At 34.1% G+C, this 23465-nt stretch overlaps 2 protein-coding genes across 4 annotated transcripts in view; one reads left to right on the top strand and one right to left on the bottom strand.

Moving 5' to 3' along the window:
• LOC105322296 (protein zyg-11 homolog B) overlaps positions 1–6154 on the bottom strand; it is a 14543-nt gene extending 8389 nt beyond the window's left edge. Inside the window, exons 1-5 of the mRNA XM_034455049.2 lie at positions 6031–6154; positions 1813–2727; positions 1404–1518; positions 1174–1314; positions 868–1044 (exon numbers count right to left, since the gene is read on the bottom strand). Of these exons, the coding sequence (XP_034310940.1) occupies positions 868–1044; positions 1174–1314; positions 1404–1518; positions 1813–2669 (1290 nt within the window). The 5' untranslated portion in view covers positions 2670–2727; positions 6031–6154. The remainder of the gene's footprint in view (positions 1–867; positions 1045–1173; positions 1315–1403; positions 1519–1812; positions 2728–6030) is intronic.
• Positions 6155–12171: 6017 nt separating this feature from the next.
• On the top strand, positions 12172–19181 carry LOC105347437 (uncharacterized). 3 transcript variants are annotated; one of them, XM_020075002.3, is made up of 4 exons: positions 12172–12357; positions 12654–12881; positions 13057–13221; positions 13658–14262. In XM_020075002.3, the coding sequence occupies exons 1-4, from the start codon at positions 12195–12197 to the stop codon at positions 14080–14082; spliced, it is 981 nt and encodes a 326-aa protein (XP_019930561.2). In that variant the 5' UTR covers positions 12172–12194; the 3' UTR covers positions 14083–14262. The 3 variants fall into 3 exon arrangements, 1 of the variants encoding a protein (XP_019930561.2); XR_010707827.1 differs by lacking the exon at positions 13658–14262 and adding an exon at positions 17488–19181 and having other exon boundaries at positions 12173–12357; XR_010707828.1 differs by lacking the exon at positions 13658–14262 and adding an exon at positions 15511–15860 and having other exon boundaries at positions 12173–12357.
• The last annotated feature ends 4284 nt before the right edge of the window (positions 19182–23465 follow it).

The following is a 23465-nucleotide window of genomic DNA, read 5'->3' as shown; positions in this document are numbered from 1 at the left end:
TTAAGTCCAAGGGGTATAACTCTGCCGAAAATTGCTCTATCATACCCAAAATCAATCTTGACCAAGACATTATTTAGATAAACCTGTATACGAAATTTCATATCAATATGTGCACCCTCTGTGAAGAAAATGAGCAGAAACTGCAAATAAATGGAATTTTTCTATGTCCAAGAGCCATTACTCTGTCAATAATTGCTCGATCGTACCCAATATAGAACTTGACCTTGATATTATCATGTTAAACCTGTATACCAAATTTCATTTCAATATGTTCATCCTCTGCGAAGAAAATGAGCAGAAACTGCAGATAACTGGAATTTTTCTACGTCCAGGGGCCATAACTCTGTCGAAAATTGCTCGATCGTACCCAATATCGAATTTGATCTAGATATTATCATGATAAACCTGTATACCAAATTTCATTTTAATATGTTCATCCTTTGCGAAGAAAATGATTGGAAACTGTTGGTGGACCGACCGACAGACAGCAGCAAAGCAAAATGCCCTCCCTTCTTCGAAGAGGGGCATAAAAATTTGTGTGTTTAGGGTAACACTGATGAAAAAATTAGGTTAGGTAGGTAGGGATTTTTTTTTTAATTTTATCATATTTTTTTCTGCATGAATCCTACGAATGTTTGTTTGTGTCATATTTAAAAATGGGTTTTTAATAGAAATAATATAAAAATCACAATCGGATAAAAACAGACATCTAAAAATGGTAGGATCGGGGCATTTTTGTAGGTTAGGTAGGGTTACCCTAAACACACAACTTTTTTTTTTTAGGCCCTAGCAGATCAATGATCATATACATGTATCAGTAAATTTTACTGGACACAATGGTGGTCAATGAGACAGCCTGTCACTAACCTGCTGATGGTTGGGGAAGTTCTCCATGGCTAGGAGGGTCAAGTTGACAATCCTGGTGAGACAGGCGGGGTGGACCTTGGCTCCCACCTCTCCCTTAGACAGGTTGTACAGGCAGGCGGTAGCTGCCATCTGCACCCCCAACTGTTTGGGGTGGCTCTTCATCGCTGGCAGCACCAACTAAAAATTAATTTTTTGTTTTAGATATCGGTATATAGAATTAGCAAAGATTCACCCATGTTAACACTAGCAGGCCAATTAAAGCACAAAGCAACTGATGAGCAATATTCTAAGACAGGTTTAATCTACCTTTATGATATCTTCTCTGGGCTTCAACATGACTTGTGTCAAGCGAAACAATGTGTACAGGGACTTCTGGACATAAACACACCGGCTGACATATCTTCTCAGGGCCTCCATAATCTGCCTCTCGTCGGCTTCTCCGCTGACCTGAATATAAAAAATAAGGATAAGTGTTTGCCTGTAAATCTACTCTGTGTACTAGTATGTGGAAACAACTGGGACCATACAGTACTCACAGTCATGGTTCCGATGAAGTCTGGACTCTGGTCGTTGGTGAACATTGAATATTCACAGTACTCTGTTAGAGCCAAACCTAGGAAGTTCAGCTTGCTGTGACAACTCACATATTCCCTGCAACAAAGATTGAAATACCAGGTTATTTCATGAAATTTGATAAAACATTTTCTATACACATGAAATTTAATAAGTAGATAAATTCTGTTATGTGAAACTTTCTCCACAAATAAAGGCAGCAGGAAACATGATTTCAAAACCATCCTAGCCCCCATGATGACTCTAATCATTGCAAAATTGACTACAGTAGTACTTGAATTTGAAAAATTGACACACTCAAATGTTTATTAATATCTTATGAAATCTAAGAATGGGGATAAAACAAAAATTTCGTAACTAAAAAAGACATACCTGAGAACATCTTCATTGGCACCATCTTTCCCCGAAATATCCAAGGAGGTAAGGTTGGGAAGGCATCGGGGTCTAAGGAGGAGGTTAATGATAGCGAACTTCCCGGAGTTGACATTGACGAACGGCTGCATTGAGGAATCCTCCGACACATCCAAATGAACCAACTTTGTCAATTCACACAATACAGGAACCACATCGTCCTGATTGGAGGCCACTAGATTGTACATAGATAGAGATTTCAGGCGGTCCTTGCATTTCCTTAGGGGGGATATGTCCAGTATCTGGGTACTGGATATATCCAGATTCACAAGGCAAGGAAGGTCTTCCACAATAATTTCAAGTCCATGTTTATTAAATTCTGTGTTGCTAACATTCAAACTCTGAAGATTGTGCAGTTTTGATAATGACACAACTACACAGAACTTTGTACTGTTCACGAACGTGCTGTTATTGACATTTAGGGACTTCAGATTGGACAGAGTCCACTCTCCCAGACATCCAATGACATCATTCACAGTGGCTGTTCGAAGTCCAATGATCTCCAGTTCAGAAATTTTATGACTTTTCAAAATCCTCAAACCTTTTGCCGAAAGCTGAGCATCTCTGATGGACACCCTCTTTAAGTTTGTCACATTGGGATCGAATAGACTCAGGGTTTCGTCAGTCAGTTTACCCTTTTCACAGAGGGTCTGGAGCAGCTGTTCAGACAGCTCGCCATGGAAGAAGATGTCAGGGTCTTTGAAGGCAAGCTTCTTAATGCTTGTGTTCTCTGTGGCCGAGGCAGTGCACAGATCCTGCAGATGGTCACTGATGAAGTCAATGCAGCACTCCTGCAGGCTAGTTGGCATGTCATACATCTTGAACGGCTTTATGTACAGGTTTCTGGTCAATCCATCTACAGTTGTTTTATAGAAGCTGGAAAAATGATACATCTTGATTTATCTCAATATTCTTCTGAACACATTTGTTTCTTTGTATACATATGTAATATATGAGATATTTCAATTTAATTTTCAAAAGGCTTAATGTTAATTCTATGCTAACTGTGTCTCACTCATTAGCACCTAATAAGATCCACCTCTGAGTGCTTGAATCTTAAGTGTGTGCCTTACATGAGGTAGAGATTGTCATGGAAACTGATTTTCTTTGATAATTACTTTGACTAATGATTAGAAAGTTCTCAGAAAATAACATGTTGGTCTTTGTGAAATGCGAACAATCTTTCTGTCTAGCACATATGAAATCATTCAACAATAAATATCCTCATACATGTATAATTATGTTTTTTATACAGTTTTTAACCATAAAATGCTAACATTCATACAGTAAGAAAACCATGTTAAAGTTCCATCCCTTTTCCAATTTCACTTTTCAAAGAGTTATTCCCCTTTGTGATTTACATAAATCAACAGGTAACAAATATCAAATGTAATATTCATTGCTTTTATGTCTCAAAGATCAAAGATGGGAAATAAACATGTATTGTTTTATCACTCTCTGTCACTGGTTCTCCTCACCAGCGATTCCCACAATGATGTGCACTAGTTTTAAACTTTTCAACTTAATTAATTTCTTAAATCATTCTCTTGAAATATTCAATAGCAAAAAAATTCTCTATTATAAAACATCAATTAATATAATAAAAGGTCATCATCAATAGATATTGTAGGATATGCTGTGATTTTAATTCGAATTATTTATAGTTATAAAATCATATGACATAAAACTTTATAAGATACAGTATCATATACTAGTATTATATATACTGGTATGTCTGCTATAGTTACGTGAAGACATAAGAGCATTTATGGAACGTAACACAAAACCTTTTGGCATGATGGGGTAAAGACCAGGGTTGGCAAAAAAGCGGGAAATACTCATATTTCCCAGGACGGTGGGAATTCCCGGGAATTACTGGTATTTCCCAGGAAATACTGGGAAATAAAGTTTAACTACATATTATAGTACTTCATACTTAGTCTTAATCAAATGTGTTTGGATGTAGACAATAGAACACCTTGTCAGCTATGAAATTTTATAATAGTCTTTGATTTTAACAAGTTTTGACTAGCCAGTAAATAGCAGTAATGCATTGGTTATCTTCTTATGAATACTGAAAACATTGTTCATGCATACACCATTGTTATTTTGTTTTTGAGGCTTTAGTCAGGTATAGGTGCATCTATACAGTTATCATAAACATAATATCAGAAGTTCCATTTTCTGGTTATTTAGTGTATACATGTGAAAATGGGCCAAGAAAATTATGAAAAATAAAGTGTGACCCGTGGCACTTCTTCAGTAAGCAACACACTTGAGAAGCCAATTAGCCCCACTCATAGTATATATCTCCCCAAAACAGGAGCACAAAACTGTCAAGAGTCAATTATTAAAACAACATGTGTGATTATTTCATTGTTACTTGTAGCACCTAAAGTAATTATAACAGTTTATTTTGTGCTTTGAATTATAAATCTGTGAAACACTAAACTTGGGGTACAAAAGGCTAGACTAAAATTTGTACTCTAGCAGCTACAGAAGTCTTTAGGAATAGGTGATCTGGTGAATTTAACATTCACAAACTGACAAAGAAATGGTGAAGTATGCTAAATGGTCTTTTGATGCTTATTGTTAGTATCTTACATGTATATCCTAAACATACATTTTACATTGAACAAATTGAAGAAATAAAGATTATGAATTTGTATTTCCCAGTATTTCCCAGTTTAGTGAAAATCAGTAGAATTTACCAGGACGGGAAATACCGGTATTTACCATTGGTAATTCCCAGCACTGGTATTTCCTGGCCAACCCTGGTAAAGACCCTTGTGTCAAAAGGTTTTGCAATACATTCCATACATTTACGAGTTGTCATTTATGTAACTGAATTGCCCAATGATGTTTCAAATTTTCTCCTATCGACTTTGCAGTGTGGTCATGTTTAACATTGATTTTGCATTAATTGAGAGAGTTCTTTGACATTTTTTTAAATAATTAGAAAAAAAAATAGCAAGGTTATAATTCCATCAGTTGAAATTTGGTAAATTTTCTATTTGAACCAATACAAATAAATTCAGTGGATGCAGATGTCACACATTCATATATGTATATTATCAGAACCCGAATTCTACGAGTGATCACACAAAATTACCGTATATATATTTGAGCATGCATCGACCTTAATTGTGAATACACTTACCACGGTTTTATGATGTCACAAAGACTAAATATACTACAAATGTTGATACTTGCTGAGGAGAAAGATATTCTGATACATAAAATTCAACAATCTTGTGCATTTTGATTTCATAAATTTAAGGTAAAACATATTTATCCCTTATTATATAAATATATTGCATTATTGTGGGAGGGGGTTATATTACTTAAATACATCATTACATCATCATTATACATTCATTCGATACATGTGCACATTTCCTGAAATGAACTTAGTCATTAAACATCACTACATTTAACATAAACACATTTAAACTACAGTCTGTCCCAGGTTACTTTTTACATCACTTTTCGACAAATTTTAATACATACAGTGTATGTCATACACCTGTCAATGAAACACATTTGAACACAAGATGGAAAATCTATGATTTCTATGTTGATACATCATCTATTTTTACCTGGAGAAATTAACGGGAACAAAATTTATTTTTTACAGAGATTTATAATGGGAAATGGGTACTTATTTTGCCGTTTGCATGAAAACGCCCCATAGAATTTCTTTTTTTGGTTGTGTAGTGAAACCTGAAGCGGTAGAGGGTGTATTTCAAAACAAAAAAAACCTTGAATTTTTCCATTCTAAAGTATGAACATAATTTGGAGACAAAGGCTTTTATGATTATCGAAATATGGAGAAAAAAGTGGTGGAAGCAAAAACTTGGGACAGACTATAGTACATGTAATTAGTATAGAACATCAACATATCAATCTATAAAGTACAGATTTTTACACAAAATGCTGGAAAAAATAAGCTAATTCAATAAAGGACTATTAAGTACCAAGTAAAAGTGCACTTTTTTCATCAACCTCTTAGAAAATTTCCAATATAAACTACATTTTGTAAAAGTTTACAATGTTTATGTACATAAACACGCATCGCGATTGAGGCAAGATCTGAAACTCCATGTAGCGAGTTCTCATAGAGTGTTACATGCGACATAAGATATAGTATTTGTGGAAAAATCCTATCAAAAGACTTACCTTTCGAAAAAAATAGGCCTATTGACGAAGCAACAGGTTATTATCAAAACAAAAATCTTAATGATAATCGAGAAGGCAAATGTAACCGGAAGTACAAAGGATTACAGTTTAATAAGCAAGTCGTTCACTTTCATGTCGTATAAATGTATTCAAACAATTTTCTTCCCTTTCGTTCCTTTTTCCAAATTTTTTACATACATAAAATGATTTAATTAAATACATCAATTTTATGGAGTTGGAGAAAAACACATGATGCATCGTATAGTGGTTTATATAACGTCATGGAAAAGTATATGATGTCACACCTTTATGACGTCATAGTATACAGACAGAGCAATTGCGATTATAGAAAAATATTTCCATTCCAAATATTTTTTGCATGTAAAGTGTGTGAAAAGATACTGCAGTTATAAGACCGTAACACACACAGGGTACTCAAAGGTTAGAATAACTAGTTTTATTATGACGTCACAAACGTTGAACGCTGTAAAAAGCAACGTCACAAGCGAGAATCAAAGTTCACGCTTGTGGCTGTTACAGTGGCTCTTCCATTAATTTGAACTTACCCATAGGATAAAACAGAAATTTTGACGTATAAATCACATTTGCAGACAAGGCAAGAAGTTAAAAAAATGTAAATATAAGCATTGAATCCTTATTTTTTGAAAGATATAGTCTCATAACTGCAGCGGTGTGTGCATACAAATTGAGTAACGCGCACACCGTTGCAGTTATGAGACTATATCTTTCAAAAAATAAGGATTTAATGCTTATATTTACATTTTTTTACCTTCTTGTCATGTACGCAAATGCGAATTATACCTCAAAATTACTGTATAATCCTATGGGTAAGTTCAAATTAATGGAAGAGCCACAGTAACAGCCACAAGCGTGATATTTGATTTTCGCTTGTGACGTTGTATTTATCAGCGTTAAACGTTTGTGACGTCACAATTAAAACTCGTGATTTAACCTATTAGTACCCTGTCTGTGTTATGGTGCTATATCTGCAGTAGCTTTACATGCAAAATATATGTGGAATGTAAATATTATATGATATTGTATCATGATATTGTTATGTATATTATTGTATATTATGATTTAATATTGTATAATATTATATAATATTATTATTTTTTTATTCTATCACATGATACTATTACATAAGATATTGCAAATTATAATATTGTATCCTATGATGCAATATTGTATATTCTATAATATAATTGCAGTTCCTCCGTATGGACTTATTGTGGGAAAGAACAATGGATATGCAAATATATATAAATAATACACGTATATGAGAGAGAGAGAGAGAGAGAGAGAGAGAGAGAGAGAGAGAGAGAGAGATACGATGCCCTTGTGGGTAGGCCTATTTACTGATGTCAAAAATAAGTTTTATACCAAGAATTTGAGCTTATAATATCAAAAAACTGATAGCTCTTGAAATAAAAAAAAAATAATTCTTTATATCAAAATAAAGATTTTCTATGTAAGAAAATTATTTTTTTAATATCAGAAACTCGAATTTTCAATATCAACAAATGAATTTCAGATAGATCTATCAGAAAATCTGATATTGATATCAAGAGTTAAACGTGTAGTTGGTTTATTGATAATGGTTTAAAATCAACTGTATTTTCTAATATAAGAATTTAATTTTTTGATATTGAAAATCAGAACTAAATTAAATTAGGAAATGAATGAATGCTCCCTGTGATGCAACTTTATCAACCCCGTGTTTCATATTAGGCGACGTCTTAGTAATTGTTGTCATTAAGTGATATCACACATTCAAATAGGTGATATCACCTATAAATCAAAAAGGTGATTTCGCCTATTCGAATAAGTGATATTAGCTATTAAATTTGAAAGGGTGACATCACCTATTCGAATAGGGGATATCAACATTACATTTTAAATACCACCTTGTTGTATTTATAACTATATAAATAAATGAATTATCCATCTTTTAGATATTATAGTTTAAAAAAAAAACAAATAGGGTTGTCGCCGCAAGGCAAAGGATGCCATTTAAAATAACATGCAAAGAACAATCCAGTCATCTTTGCAGTGCTTCGATAGTGACGATGTTGATTGCAGACAAAGTTATAAAGTTTGCAACATGGATTGCGACCGCTGAATTTGCGGATTAAAGACTCTCCTGACACAGTGAACTATAGTGCTATGTACAAAGCAAATTCAAATTCAATATATTAAGTGTGACCTTGCTGACATCACCGACTTCCAGCTTCTGACCCGCGTCACAGATGAATGATGCAAACTGAATAATTCTGTATTTATCTTTAAACACTATAGAACCACTATTATTTGTGTTAACAAAATAAAATAATATGAAGAACAAGAGGCCCAGGGGCCACATCGCTCACCTGAGCAACGATTGCCTTAATTTGATCAAATTAGCATTACAGTATCAAATTATCTTGACAACTAAGTACAATAGATCTTGCTAAAAAAATTGAATATCTGCCAATTTTTATCCATCTCTTTTTTTTGGTAAATACCAAGCCCTTTTTGTTGTTGTACCTGTAAGAAGATTTTTCTCTATTCCCCCGTTGTGGCCCCACCATACCACCAGAGACTATGATTTCAACAAACTTGAATCTACACTACCTGAGGATGCATCCACTTTAATTTTAGCTTTCTGGCCTAAAAGTTTTTGAGAAGATTTTTAAAGATTTTCTCTATGTATTCCTATGTAAAACTTGATCCCCCCATTGTGGCCCCACCCTAGCCCCAGGGACTATGATTTAAACAGACTTGAATCTACACTACCTAAGGATGCTTCCATTTTAATTTGAGCTTTTCTGGCCTAATTGTTTTTGAGAAGAAGATTTTTAAAGATTTTCTCTATATATTCCTATGTAAAACTTGATCCCCCCATTGTGGCCCAACCCTACCCCTGGAGACCATGATTTGAACAAACTTGAATCTACACTACCTGAGGATGCTTCCATTTTAATTTGAGCTTTCTGGCCTAATAGTTTTGAGAAGAAGATTTTTAAAGTTGTTCTCTATATATTTCTTTGTTAAACATGATCCCCCTATTGTGGCCCCACCCTACCCCCGGTTACCATGATTTGAACAAACTTGAATCTACACTACCTGAGGATGCTTCAATTTTAATTTGAGTTTTTCTGGCCTAATAGTTTTTGAGAAGAAGATTTTTAAGGATTTTCTCTATATATTCCTATGTAAAACTTGATCCCCCTATTATGGCCCCACCCTACCCCCGGTTACCATGATTTGAACAAACTTGAATCTACACTACCTGAGGATGCATCCACTTTAATTTGAGCTTTTCTGGCCTACTATTTTTCGAGAAGAAGATTTTTAAAGATTTTCTCTATATATTCCTATGTAAAACTTGATCCCCCAATTTTTGCCCCACCCTTCCCCGGGGGACCATGATTTGAACAAACTTGAATCTACACTATCTGAGGATGCTCCCATTTTAATTTGAGCTTTCCTAGCCTGAGAGTTTTTGAGAAGAAGATTTTTAAAGATTTTCTCTATATCTTACTATGTAAAACTTGATCCCCCTCTTGTGGCCCCTCCCTACCCCCGGGGACCATGATTTGAACAAACATGAATCTACAAGCTTTTCATGCCGAATAGTTTTTAAGAAGAAGATTTTTGAAAATTACCAACAAATTTTCAATAATTCTCAATTATCTCCCCTTTAAAGAGGGCGTGGCCCTTCATTTTATCAAACTTGAATCCCCTTCTCCTAGTGGTGCTTTGTGCCAAATTTGGTTGAAATCTGCCTAGTGGTTCTTGAGAAGAAGATAAAAATGTAAAAAGTTTACAACGACGACAACGACAGACAACGGACAAATTGTGATCAGAAAAGCTTACTTGAGCCTTTGGCTCAGGTGAGCTAAAAAACTACAATAATACAGTTTAGATGGTAGAGATAAATGGACGACAACTCATTAAAGGGACCGGAGCTGTAATTAATTCAAATTCAGTTTAGATAAGGTGATATCACCTATTCGAATAGGTGAAATCACCTTTACGAATAATGGATATTACATAATCAATTATCACCTCTTCAAATAGGTGATATCACCAATAGGTATACTGACAATGAATACTAAATAGTTGTCTCCTCTGTAGATGTATATAAAGAATTTAAATAAGTATGCCAAGTTTCAAATTTTATTTTTATTATGGCAAGTTCGTCTATATAAATACATTGATCATCACTGATTTCTCAGCGATTCGCTATCAGTATGAATGGAGATGATCCCGAAAAGATGCAAACTGGACGTAAGAAAAATGATGGCGAAAAAAAGGATGCATGCATTGTACAGGCGAACATTAATTTAGCCCTCTCAATGAGTAAGGCCAGAAATATCATAAATACTCTTATAAAATTCTTATATGAACAAATAAATCTTCAATAAAAAACAACGAATTTAGAAGGCAAATCTGGATCTGTAGTTTAGCGATTTTCTTTTGGGCCACGGGAGTATTCATTAGTTAGTGTTAGTTTGCCATTTATTTGAATTTCTGATATCAGAAAATATATTTTGTGAAATCAAAAATTCAGTTTGAATTTCTGATGTCAAAAAAATCATTTCTCTGTAAATGATCTTGTTATAAGCAATTCGATTTTCTGATATCAGAATATGGATGTTATTTATTTTGATATCAGGAATTGGAATTTCTGATATCAGGAACTCTTTTTCTGATATCAGAGAATGTACCTAAAAATATTAAATTCAGGATGCAAATCAATAACATACATTAATATGAAAGATACGGGGACTCCGAATTAGCAACACGGCGTTCTTTGTCTTAATATTGACCTCTCTCTGTTTTTTCGTCTGAGAGAGAGAGAGAGAGAGAGAGAGAGAGAGAGAGAGAGAGAGAGAGAGAGAGAGAGAGAGAGAGACACACACACACACATCATTTGAGTGTGAACATCAGCAGTCCATCGATCGAGCTGATTTAGATTGTTTCTGTATAATTATAATGATAACATAAAATCTATGGAATTTTAAGAATCATCTTTTAGTTATCAAACAATTCGAATTCCCTAATTCAGGTTGGTAATAAATTAATTATATTTGCATATCAATTGTTCTTTCCCACTGTAAGTCCATACGGAGGAACTGCAATTATTTTTCTATAATCGCAATTGCTCTGTCTGTATACTATGATGTCATAAAGGTGTGACGTCATATACTTTTCCATGATCGACTATACGATACATCATGTGTTTTTTTCAAACTCCATAAAATTGATGTATTTAATATAATAACATTTTGAAGGAATTACTGTTATAACATATCATTGATTCTGTTAACAAATTTATGTGAATTAAAAAGATACATCTCAGTCTGAATGTTTATTTTTGATGCAATATCTAAATGTCAAGGTCTAGGCGAATACAGGTTATAAATTGCGAGTGGTAAAATGCAAATATAAGTAATAAACAACGATTATTTCGTGAACATGGCGTTATGAATAGCAACTGCTCTGCTGGCATATTTTCCATGATGCGCTAGCGCGCATCATGGAAAATGCCAACAGAGCAATTGCTATTCATAACGCCATGTTCACTAAATAACGTTGTTTATTTCTAAAGTAAATCCAAAAATTGGATTGCTAATACCGTTAATCTTTATGAATGCAATGGTTGAATACTTACTTTCTTAAACTTCGTGTTCATTAAAGGACATGTTTAAATGCATAATTATATCTAATCGGAAGTATATCTGGATTGCTTAGGTGATATCAGAATAATTCCTCAACGAGTAAACGTTTTAAGGAGTTTACATATTGTTTTTTTTTAGTTCCGGTCTTGTAGCAGTGAGGCAGCGATGCACCCTTACCCCGATGGTTCCTGATTATACTTACAACCAACTGTTCTTGGAAGAAATGTGTCAACAGCAGTCTATTAGAAAACTTCAAGATTAGCAAAAATAAATAATTCTATTCAAAGTGATGCAACAGGTTATTGAAATTTTAAACATTATTTATATAAACCAAAGAAGGATCCTAATATGTGGTCTTAAAATGATTTATATTCTAAGTGTTAAAAATTCAACAGTTATCAAGTAGATACCCTTTAATTCCTCGGTAGATGTAGGTCATGTGGAACGAACTATGACATTTGCATTGTAACATGTCCCATGTTTACCTGCAGACATTGCTTACTATTGAAAAAAGAATGGCGGAGCATATTTTGCTTTATACAACATGCACAAAAATTTTGGTGTGTGCAGATACAAGGATGTGAAGGGACATTTATAGATACAACAGTTTTTTGGCGCAAATTTCACCAATCTGCGAATGGTATGTGAAAAAGTTTAAACTAATTTCCTCCTCTAAGGAAGTTTACTTCCGCATTCAGGGTGCTGCATGCACTTCCTGTGGGAGACAGAATCTGTAAAGAATCAAAATGCAAGCCCCAACTTTTTTGAGTTCTTACTCCATTTTCAATCTATATATTCTGTTCTTGTCTCCAGGTCTCATGTGTAATTACCTGTGTACGTAAAACAGTCTGTTGGGACAAGCCGTGTAATATTCAATTGTATATACATGTAACTGATTCAGAATCTCAAAACATGTCCTCTTGGTATCATTGGTAGCCATGTACAAGCTTCGTCTCCGCCAGTCCTACCTGTCTTTTGGGGCTTTCGGATGCTATGGCGTCAGCTTACTCTTCTTCATCATCTGTTTCTGCTCAAACCATTGGTGGTACCTCCAGTTGGACGGAAAAGTCATCAATATGGGATTGTGGACCGGATGTTGGTCATCGACAAGCGGGGAATCCAAATGTTCTAGCTCAATATTTGATGACAAACATTTTCAAAATGGTGAGCTGGGAGAAAGCTTTGCATGCATTAAAGGTTGATTCCTTTACACATGTACACACATATTTGATTTACATTCTTAATAGAAATTGTACATGAATTGCATCTAACAAACTTTTTGGTATAGTAATAGAACATCTGTTACCTTTTATAAACACTACAGGATCTGTTTTAACAGGAGGAGGCAGTGATTGGTATCATGGGGCCCGGATCCTCATGACGTGTTCTCTAATTGCCATTTTTCTACAAGAGTTCGCTCTCATAGGATACCTGTGTATCAATGAAGTCGAGAAGTACCGACAGAAACTCGCCGGTGCTGTCTTAGGATTTTCTGCTGTAATAGGTAACATGAATCGTTTTATTGGAAGCTTTGTTTTTCATTCCATCTCAAGCAGAAAGAAATTAATAGACACATGTTGGTGTCAGGTGGAAAATGAAATGTAAAATTAATTGAATAGGATGGCTGAACTGTATTCAAGATGTGATTAGTAACGAAGAAAAAAGTATAAAGGTGGAGGTAGACGAAACAGGTTTTTTTTTGGCCGCCGTAAGAAATTATGTAGCACATTCAGATATTCATATTTCCTCATCTGGCACCACTGGCTTCTGTACAATTTGTCGATGTATATATTCAGAAAAAAGGTTGTTTAATATTTTTTTTCGCACTCGCAAACAATATAAGTAATCATAGGTTTTATTCACAAGTTATCGAATGCAAATCTACATAGAATGCATTCTTTTTTAAGTGACTCTCTTTATCAAAATTATTTTACTTGCAGTGTTTCTCTTGCTGCTTAATTTTCTTGTAACAGCACCGGAAGCTAACCAACTCCCAGGTGGAAGCATAGGCTGGTCATTTGGACTGACCTTTTTATGTATTTTGTCAGAAGTTGCGGTTGGTGTTGCAATATTCTTGGAGCGAAAAAATAAACACGACCAAAAGAAAACTCCCAATACAGAAAATGAGACCAAATCTAGTGTTCATGATTCAAAACCCCACAATTTGGATCCTGCCATGGTGAACTTTTGGCCCGATCCACATCCCAGGGACGACTTGTCTTTCTCTTACCGTTCCTCGACCGGAAGTTTAAATATACCGTATGTTCCTGACAATTTGTCAATAGACACTGTGTCAACTGATGTAGTTAAATACACTGAGGAGCCAGGGTCCTCAAAGAGAGGGCATCTGGAATGGGAGGTCTGATCATGGCAACCACATTATTTCTTACACACACATATAGTAAATCACCTGTCATTTCATTATCTAGTAACATTTACTCAGATATCACGGAACCATTAGACGGACATTTATGAACCTTTTGATAAGATATATGCTTGCAATGTTAGATTTTAACAATAAAGGTTCAAATTTCACAGAGAAAAACTCGTTGTTATTTTTGGGAGTAGATTTGCAATTAATTCCTCTTTGAAATCACTCGTTTGCACCAAAAGTGGAGTGAACGTGCACTCGGTAAATAAATGAATCCGTAATATAAATAAGTTCTTTGAGAAAATAATGAGAATTGCTTCTGTTAACTGCAGCCTATGAAACTTACATAAAGGTAATCAGCGCTTAGATACAAGTAATCCTTTAAAAGGTATTGACTCAGGAGGAGTAGTGACACATACATCAAATAGAATTTTTTGTCTACAGGCCAAGTTAATCATTGATAAATATAAGTTTATATTAAAGGGGGTGTTACCTAAATATTTCTGTGTGGAAGACAATTTTCATTTCGGCAGACTATTTAAATAGATGGGCTGGATGGTTTTTTGGCTATTTTAAGACTTTCTCGATCTTCGGTGTATAAAGATATACGAAAATATTTCAAATTTAAAGCTAAAAGATTTTAATTTTTTCTACTAAATAATAATTAACGGACAAAACTATCATAATTATTTTAAAATTTCCAGCTTGATCCATTAGGTAACTTGTCGACCATTTAGCCTCCTTACTAGTTAAATAAGTCGTCAGTTGCTCGTATTTTTACGGGTTTTTTCTTGCTTAAAGAGCAACAGGTTAAAGTAGAGGGTAAAATCTTATGAGACTTCTCCAGATATTTCCCTTTCAGATAAACTAATAACACTGAATCTGCAATGTTCAGACATTGATCAAACAATACTCCTTCAAAAATCAACTCCCTTAAGTAGTGTCAGTACTTTAATTCTATTGGTGTTTATTTCTTTGATCTGAGATATTGCAACATTTGCGCACTTTTACTTGACTCGATCTACTGGTACATGAATTATAGCATCAAAAATTGGAAATTGGCGACTCAGCAATTGGAAATCTTTTGCTACAGTCAAACCAAAATCGCATATAATTTGAAGAAAACAAACACCACTTTTGAAATCTTAAGACAGGTTTCCACATTTTTTAAATTTATGACTAAAATCATATGCTGGACCGAAGAGCAAAGTTCTGCTTATCAACAGATCATATTTTTTTAAAGTTTTGTTCTACAATTCTAAGAATACAATTTTGTAACAACAGTTATTGATAATACACAGATGTATCTGGAATAGTTTAAGCATGTTGGGCCTGGGTAATAGTCGTAATTATGAGTAAAATATTCTTAATTTTTTGCGGTTTTGTCAGAACTTTATCGCCCTTCCCGTATTCTTGTTGCAGTCCTTTTCACGGCCCTAGTGCTTGCCATGATATCGACAGAAGCTGCTAAACTGGAGGGCGGACGGCTCGGGTGGTCCTTTGATTTGGCGGGGGTTAACATTATTCCGTGTACATGTGTAGTGGCATTGGTTTACCTTGAATTGTACTACCGAAATCACAAGCAGTCGTGTTTATATATCGGAGAGTAACTTTAAAAATTAACTTCCATTTCTCTATCCTAGTATTTCATATATACAGCACTATCAGTTAGCTACAAAGTAAAACACAGAAAAACGTAGCCTAAATGTAGTTTGTTCTATTCAATGATTTAGAGAGGCGTTTTTTTTCTCAGAATTTTATTTTACCAAAAACATGATATTATGATAATTATGTATGAAAGATAAACCTAAGTGATAAATAATTGCCAAGATTTTTTACTAGGTAGAAAGAATGTTATTCTGCATGATGAAATATTATTTAACCAGTTTTTAAGTCACTTAAGTCACTCAGGTGACTTATTACAATTGGTCGTCGTGCGTCGTCCATCGTGCGCTGTGCGTCGCTCGATAACAATTTTACATGAAAACTACAAGAAATATCATTGTGAAATGTAATACACCATCACCCTCGGGGCCTCATGGGTGGGGCAAAATATGCAAAAAGGCAATATCTTTAAAACTCCCACACATGTCGGGAAAAAAATTGCATGGTAATGATGTCCATGTAGCTCACGACCAAAATGTTTATATTCATGGCCCCTGGGTAAGGGTTCAGGCTTTAGGGCTATTTGGCTCTATAGTATGCATAAAATTTTAGAAAAACTTTCTTTACTCCCATATATAGTTGAGAAAAACTATATAAATGCATGATTCCGATTTCCATGAAGTCATTTACCCAAATTGCGAAATTAATGGCTCCTGTGTCAGGGGTTCAGGCCCAAGGGCGAGGCTTTTATGTCCTTGAGACTCTCTGACCTGTCAATCTATGGGCTATGGTACTCAGGTGACCTTCAAGGCCATGTGGGCCTCTTTTTATATAGGACAACGATAATATTTTATATTTCTATATAAATCCATAAACCATCATCGTTTTGTCATTTAGAATTTTACAATAAAAAATGTTTCGCAAAACGAATTTTCATTTTTTATATATACATATACGATTACATAAAATACACAACACTAAGATAAACTTGCGCAAGATTTGGACTTGTTTCCTAATACATTCTTTAAAAAAATTCCTTAGACATTCTACTACTAATATCATCACATCACTTGCCTACATCACTTATTATCCCCGTAAAGTGAAGCAGTGTAGTTTGTTTTTAAGTAGAAATGGCGACTCTCAACCAGCAGTGAATTTAACTTGGCATTCGTGTTCAAGAAAAAGTCTAATGCAAGTAAAGTGACAATATCTGTAGTTACTAGTAAATGTCTGAAGATTTTATTTTTTGGGAGAGGGTATTAATTATTTGGAGAGAATGCGTTAACTGGGTTAAATTATAGAGTAAATCAGTCCAAATCTGGCACAACTTCTTGTTCGCCGCAAATAGGAAATCTATTGTATGTGTGGCACTGTAGCTCTAAGGTAAGTCAACCCATTTTTTTCCGTAGAGCTACAGACCTGCATGATCAAGTCAAATGACATAGATGGTAATAAATGTAAATGTACTTCTAAAGCAAAGATTTTTATTTGAACACATAGATTTGCACAAGTTATTTACTAGTTTATTTATTCATGCACGCTAAAAGCACTTACCATAGTACCTACTTAATATTTGTCTATCTGTGTATTCTTCGATCAAATGGAAGAAAAAATTGACAAATAATGTCAAATATGTTTTTGATAAAAACAACTTGAATTATATCTGAAATACAGAATAATTAGGATTCAAATTTTAGATAAATATCTTGCATGTAAAAAGACAAGTAGAATATCATTTTCGATGTTCTTTTTCTTGTCTCCGCCAATATTTCTTTTTCTTTTTTCATTTTCCAGTTATAGCCCTCACCGTTGTACTGATTATAATTTCCCACCAGGCGAGCAAGACGGATGGCGGGAAAACAGGCTGGTCACATGATTTGGCGGGTGTTTGTTTCATTCCGGTCACGTGTTTAGTTGTGATACTGTTTTTGGAGCGATACAGTCAGGACCATAATCATCTCTGTTGTAAACCACTCAACTTTTTGGGTGATCACATTACAGTTTGATAGGATAAAAGACTGAAAATTGCTTGCAGTGATACAACTGAGAAAAAAATTGAATCTCGAAAGTAGATTGGAACAGATTTACCATCAAAGAACCTTTCTCTCTAAAAACAACAAATCTAAAATCAGAAAGTCATCTGGTATTAAATTATCTTGATGGTAATACCATACATCAGTCTTCTCAATGGTACTTTTAACTAAATGGTAATTAAAACAAGAGCAGTGTGATGAAATAAAATTCTTCCTTGAGCAGGATGCATTAAAATTTCAGCCATACTAAATTAAATAAGTTTCCTGTTATCCCATCATCATATATATAAGCATTGAATCATTATTTTTTTAAAGATGTGGTCTCATAACTGCAACGGTGTGTGCATACAAATTGAATAACGCGCGCTAGCGCGTTATGATAATTTGTTTGCACACACCGTTGCAGTTATGAGACCACATCTTTAAAAAAATAATGATTCAATGCTTATATTTACGTTTTTAAACATGTATTTCCTTCCCGCAAGTATGATTTGTTTTTAAAAAGCCCTGACTTATTCAACGGTTATGCGAAATTAATGGAAGAGCCATTGGAACAGCCGAATTATGCTGACAAAAATAGTGCACAGCGTTTTAAATTCTAATAACACAATATTATTTTTCTTTCTAAGATTTATTGAATTTACTTTTGGTACACTAAGAAATTAATCAATTGAATTCATTTAACCGTCAAAATATATTTACATCAATGAAATATTAATCAGCGTAAGTATAATATCAGGACGTGATCCGGTTTGAAGTCGCGAGAAGAGTCAGTTCATGCTCTTCGAGAAATACTGAAGGAATACTGAATGTATTCCTACGCACTAGATTTGGTGATTGGGTCTTCTGTGTTATGCGTAAATATCACTCAAATCAACCAATGCAATTTAATATAGGGAAAGAAAGAAAATGTAAATATGGTGAAATGAGCTTTTGGTCATTATTTCGGTAAGATGGAGAAATTCTACAAATTCATGTGAAATTAAAATTATAAGATACTTCCGAATTTTCCTCTTTACGCTGCTCAAAGAGATACCATGCAATTAAATACATGTAATACAAAGTACACAAAGCTTCAACAACTATATCAGACTCCCTTCCTCTCATTGGTCTGGTGGTCTTGATACAAGGCATATTTTATTGAACAAGAGCGTTTTAGCTACCATTCCTTATCGTTTTGGTACAAAATGTCCATAAATATGTTTTGTGAATATGATGTGAATAATATACTAGTAATCAAAGGTTCTGTATTATGACTCTTGACTGTATATATAGTGTGCAGTAAATCCGTGCGTCAAATTTAAATAATAATCAACAAACATTATGATGATAGAAGTTTCTTCCAGGTGTGTGGTAGAAATACTTAATCAATGTATTAATTTGTACGTCTGTAGCAAAACATGTTTATGCAAAACTGTATGAAAAATAAAAGTGTATATTCCAATTTTAAGAAGACGACTGTGTTAAATAATTATTTGTGCGTCTCTCGGTGCTGCTACACTTGGTGTTTTGTTTTAACCGGCAGAAGCAGATTCTTTAACAGCAAAAACATATTTTCGCGCGTGTGTGTTTTTAAAAAAAAATAACCATTCAGGAAGCTAGAAAAGATTTTCATATGCATCCCACGGGCTTAAATGAATATCATTTTCAACATGCAAATGCACTAAGTAATTGTATTGACGTGCATCAAATAAATTAAGGGGTAACCACTCTCGAACCTGACGAAGGCGTTCTCCATGAACACTTGTTACTTAAGTCCCATTATTATCTAGTAAGAAACAATATATTATTGAACACTTCAAAAAAAGGTTGACCCACGGGATTACAGATAAAAATCACAACAAACTCATCAATGCATATCTTTGGTTCATCATAAATTAATGTTGCAAAAGATCTGTCTTTTTCTTATCTCGCTTCTTCCAACAAAGGAACAAATGAAAATGAATTAACTGGTTGTAAATGGTAGTTGTATGGTAGCGGATTTTGTTATCAGTAATGGTGCGCATCTTTGTATGATTACACCAGTCGTTTCAGTATTTTGATTCGCTACTATACCAGTTTGTCCTTGTAATTAAGATAACAAATGTTTACAGGAACAACGTAAATTTAATATGAGCATGATAAAAAGTGATAAAGTCCTATAAATGACGAAGAATTTCCATTGTTTTAAGTGACGTCACATTTTTGCGTGGCAGGTTAAAATGATTTCTCTTTCACTCGATTGGTAATTTTGAAGTGAAAAGGCAATTTTGATCGAACCGAAAATCAATACTTCGATTATTAACCATCTTTGACGACTGTCGGTATCTGTTTGATATCTATTTATCAAGAGATCGGGTAGTGTGGCCTATATAGAGATATGCCTAATATAGCACATCTCATAGTTATCTAGGGTGTACTTGATTTACTGTGCCTCATGTTATCTGTTCCCAAGGCTAGGGTGTACTTGATTTACTGTGCCCCATAAACAATCCGACAGTCATCAAAGTTATGTTTACCATCTTGCACATCTAACTACTTTAACATCCTTATATCGTATCATTTGATTACAATGCTAACAATTACATCGATAAATGTTTATTCACAAGAAAAAAAACCTGCGTGTTACAAAGTAGTTTGGCAACAGCATTTGGGGAAAAGTTATAGCGTTTGCTTTGACCACATATTCAGAAAGACCTCTGACAGTAAAGAATAAAACAAGAAGTCCACGGGCCATATCGCTCACCTGAGCAACAAAAGCCATAACTCTTCAAATCAGCATCAAAGTATCTAATTTAAAATATCTTGACAATTTAGCAAAGTAGATTTTGCACTGAAAGTTAAAAAAAAAATTTTCCTTTTCCTATCCACATATTTTTATGTTGAAATTCAAGCCCCTTTTCTTGTTTATGTATTTTACCCCTTATCCTTTTGTGGCCCCACCCTTCTTCAGGGAACTGTGATTTGATCAAACTTAATCTCCACAATCTGCGCTTTCACAAAAGTTTCAGCATTTTGGGCTGAATGCTTTTACAGAAGATTTTTTATAGGTTATTCTATAGATATATCCCTATGTAAAAAAAAAAATTCGACCCCTATTGTGGCTAAACCCTATCCTGGGGGTCAAGATTTTAACAAACTTTATTCTAAACTACCTGAGGATGCTTCCCACAAGATACAGCTTTTCTGGCTAACTGGTTTTAGAGAAGAAGATTTTAAAAGGTTTTTCTCAATATGATTTAACATGTATGTCAAAATTCATTCCCTCATTGTAGCCCCAACCTACCCCGGGGACCATAATTTGTATAAACTTGAATTTACACTACCTGAGGATGCTTCCACACTAGTTACAGCTTGTCTGGCCAATTGGTTTTTGCGAAGAAGAATTTTATAGATTTTTTTCCTGTAATTTGCTTTGTAAAAATTCATCCCCCATTGTGGCCCCACCCTACCCCCGGGGACCATGATTTGAAGAAACTTGAATCTACACTACCTGAGGATGCTTTCACGCAAGTTTCAAATTTTCTGGCTTAATGGTTTTTAAAAAGATTTTTGAAAAATACCAGCAATTTTTCGAAATTTCTTAATTATCTCCCCTTTAAAGAGAAGAATAAACTTGAATCCCCTTCATCAAATGATAATGATACTTTGTGCCAGGTTTGCTTTAAAACGTGGCTCTCTGGTTCTGGAGAAGAAGGTGAAAATTTGAAAAGTTTACGACAACGTCGCCGATAAAGACGACAGACAACGGACAAATTTTGATCAGAAAAGCTCACTTGAGCTTTCAGCTCATGTGAGCTAAAAAGATTTCAATCTTATATTTTCAAGTATTGAAGAGCTCTTTAATACTCATTTCTGAATAGTACAGTGCTTGAAAAAGCGCCTGGAAATTTGAGAAAGGGGTAGGGTATTCTTGTCTTTACACGTCCCCCAAACTTTTAAACTACGCAAAATCTCAATATTTCAGCATAAAGAAACATGATATGGAGAGAAATTGTATTCATTGCACTGTGCTTTTAAATTTTTGCTAATGGTTATATCATTTGTTTTTAATAAAGGTGAAATTTAACTGTTCTTTGACAAGAAACACTCAATTTGTTTTAATAGTGAATTACAGCTGTTTTCCTTTATAAGAATGAAAACATGAAAGACTCGAGAGTGATTTAAAAATGTCTGTTGCCAAACGGTCGAAAAACAATATTTTGATATTAATGTTTCCGTACCACAAAATTGAACAGCTTGATCAATTTTCTATTGAAATCTATAGATAAATGTACCAGTGACTCAAGCTGAAATCGGTTTAACACCTTAATAAATCATAGAGAAACAGTTTTAGACATAGTAAATGAAGTTGTTTAAGAAACTGACGCATTTTTCTCTTTATACGAGGGTGTGTTTTGTGAATATATACAAAGACACAAACAATGCCCTTGACAAATGGATTTTTGCTCGCACCGTCTTTCAACAGTTTGTCTTGTTGTGTTACACAACAAAATCGATGCATATATTAATTTTAAATGTGAAATGAGCAAATTTTAACAATAAAATTGATTGAAGAGAAGCAAAAATGAGAAAATCCATCTCACAACTTAATTCTTGCACAGGAAAGCAATTGCAATTGATAAAATGAATTTAATTACATAAATTTATAACAGGCACCAAAAAGTTTGTACAAAATTTTTATTTGCATTTAACATGTATACACTTGTAAGCCATTCTGATTCAGTGACATAGTGTACAAATTTTCTAGAGTTACACATACTTGTATGCATATTGCACTTTGATTTCATTGCTGATGTAAATTGTAAAAAAAATTACGATTACACGAAATATACAATTAAACCGTCAAAAACACAAAGACAAACAAAACTAGCACTCATTTTTGCTTACAAAATTTTAGTGATTTACAAAATATCGATCATACAGTGACGGAAGTGATTGATTAATCTATATGATTGTCAAATAACAAATACATACCGAGAAAAGTCTTCCATTTGGCACATACCCTATTGTTGGGGAGAGTTGCCGTATATCTTCCGTTTCAAATTTACAGCTGGAAATTTGAAAACGTTCGTGCTTTCACGGCGTATTAACCTTATTTTACAAGAGAAGTCAATATTGCCCCACATAGACGAAATTTGAGAGCAAACAAACAGAAGACATTGGTAGACATTTATGAGTCTTCTTGTCAACTTCTTGAAACATGCCATACCTGTGCATGTAAAATGACGATTTCTATTTTTAAAACTAATTACAGAATTCTACAATTCTACAATGGCACAGTACCGCAAAACTAACGAGCATGATTAGGATATTTTTAATATGAGTCTGATTTGGCTCATTCTACAAATCGAGAAAATACTGCTTTTATCACCAGATCGTAGATTGCTTTTTCTGAAGCATCCACTTATTCTTATCGATGCAAAACCATTTATTTAACGATTTAAACATCAACTATGTGAACAAAAAAAGAGAACTTAACCTTCATAGCAAATTATACCATCTTTATTTACTTTTCCTTTTTCCGTGAAGGCGATTTCGAATCCTTTTTCACAGAACTCTCTGATTTGGGCCTCGACCGAAATATACTCCGAAATCCTGATGTGTGTTCTTGAGCTTCAGATTTTTTGTGATTTTCTTGATTTTTGTGCGGTTTTCCATTTTCTGCTTGTTTAGCCTTTTCTGTAGTTTCTTTCGTAGCCTTCACATCCTCCTTTTCAGAAATCGAAGGATGGTCCAGTGTGTTGCTTCTGCCTCTGC

This window comes from Magallana gigas, chromosome 7 (assembly GCF_963853765.1).
Source record: "Magallana gigas chromosome 7, xbMagGiga1.1, whole genome shotgun sequence".
Taxonomy (NCBI): Eukaryota; Metazoa; Mollusca; class Bivalvia; order Ostreida; family Ostreidae; genus Magallana; species Magallana gigas.
Note: the sequence above shows the minus strand (reverse complement) of the source record. Positions and strands in the feature narration are given on the sequence as shown.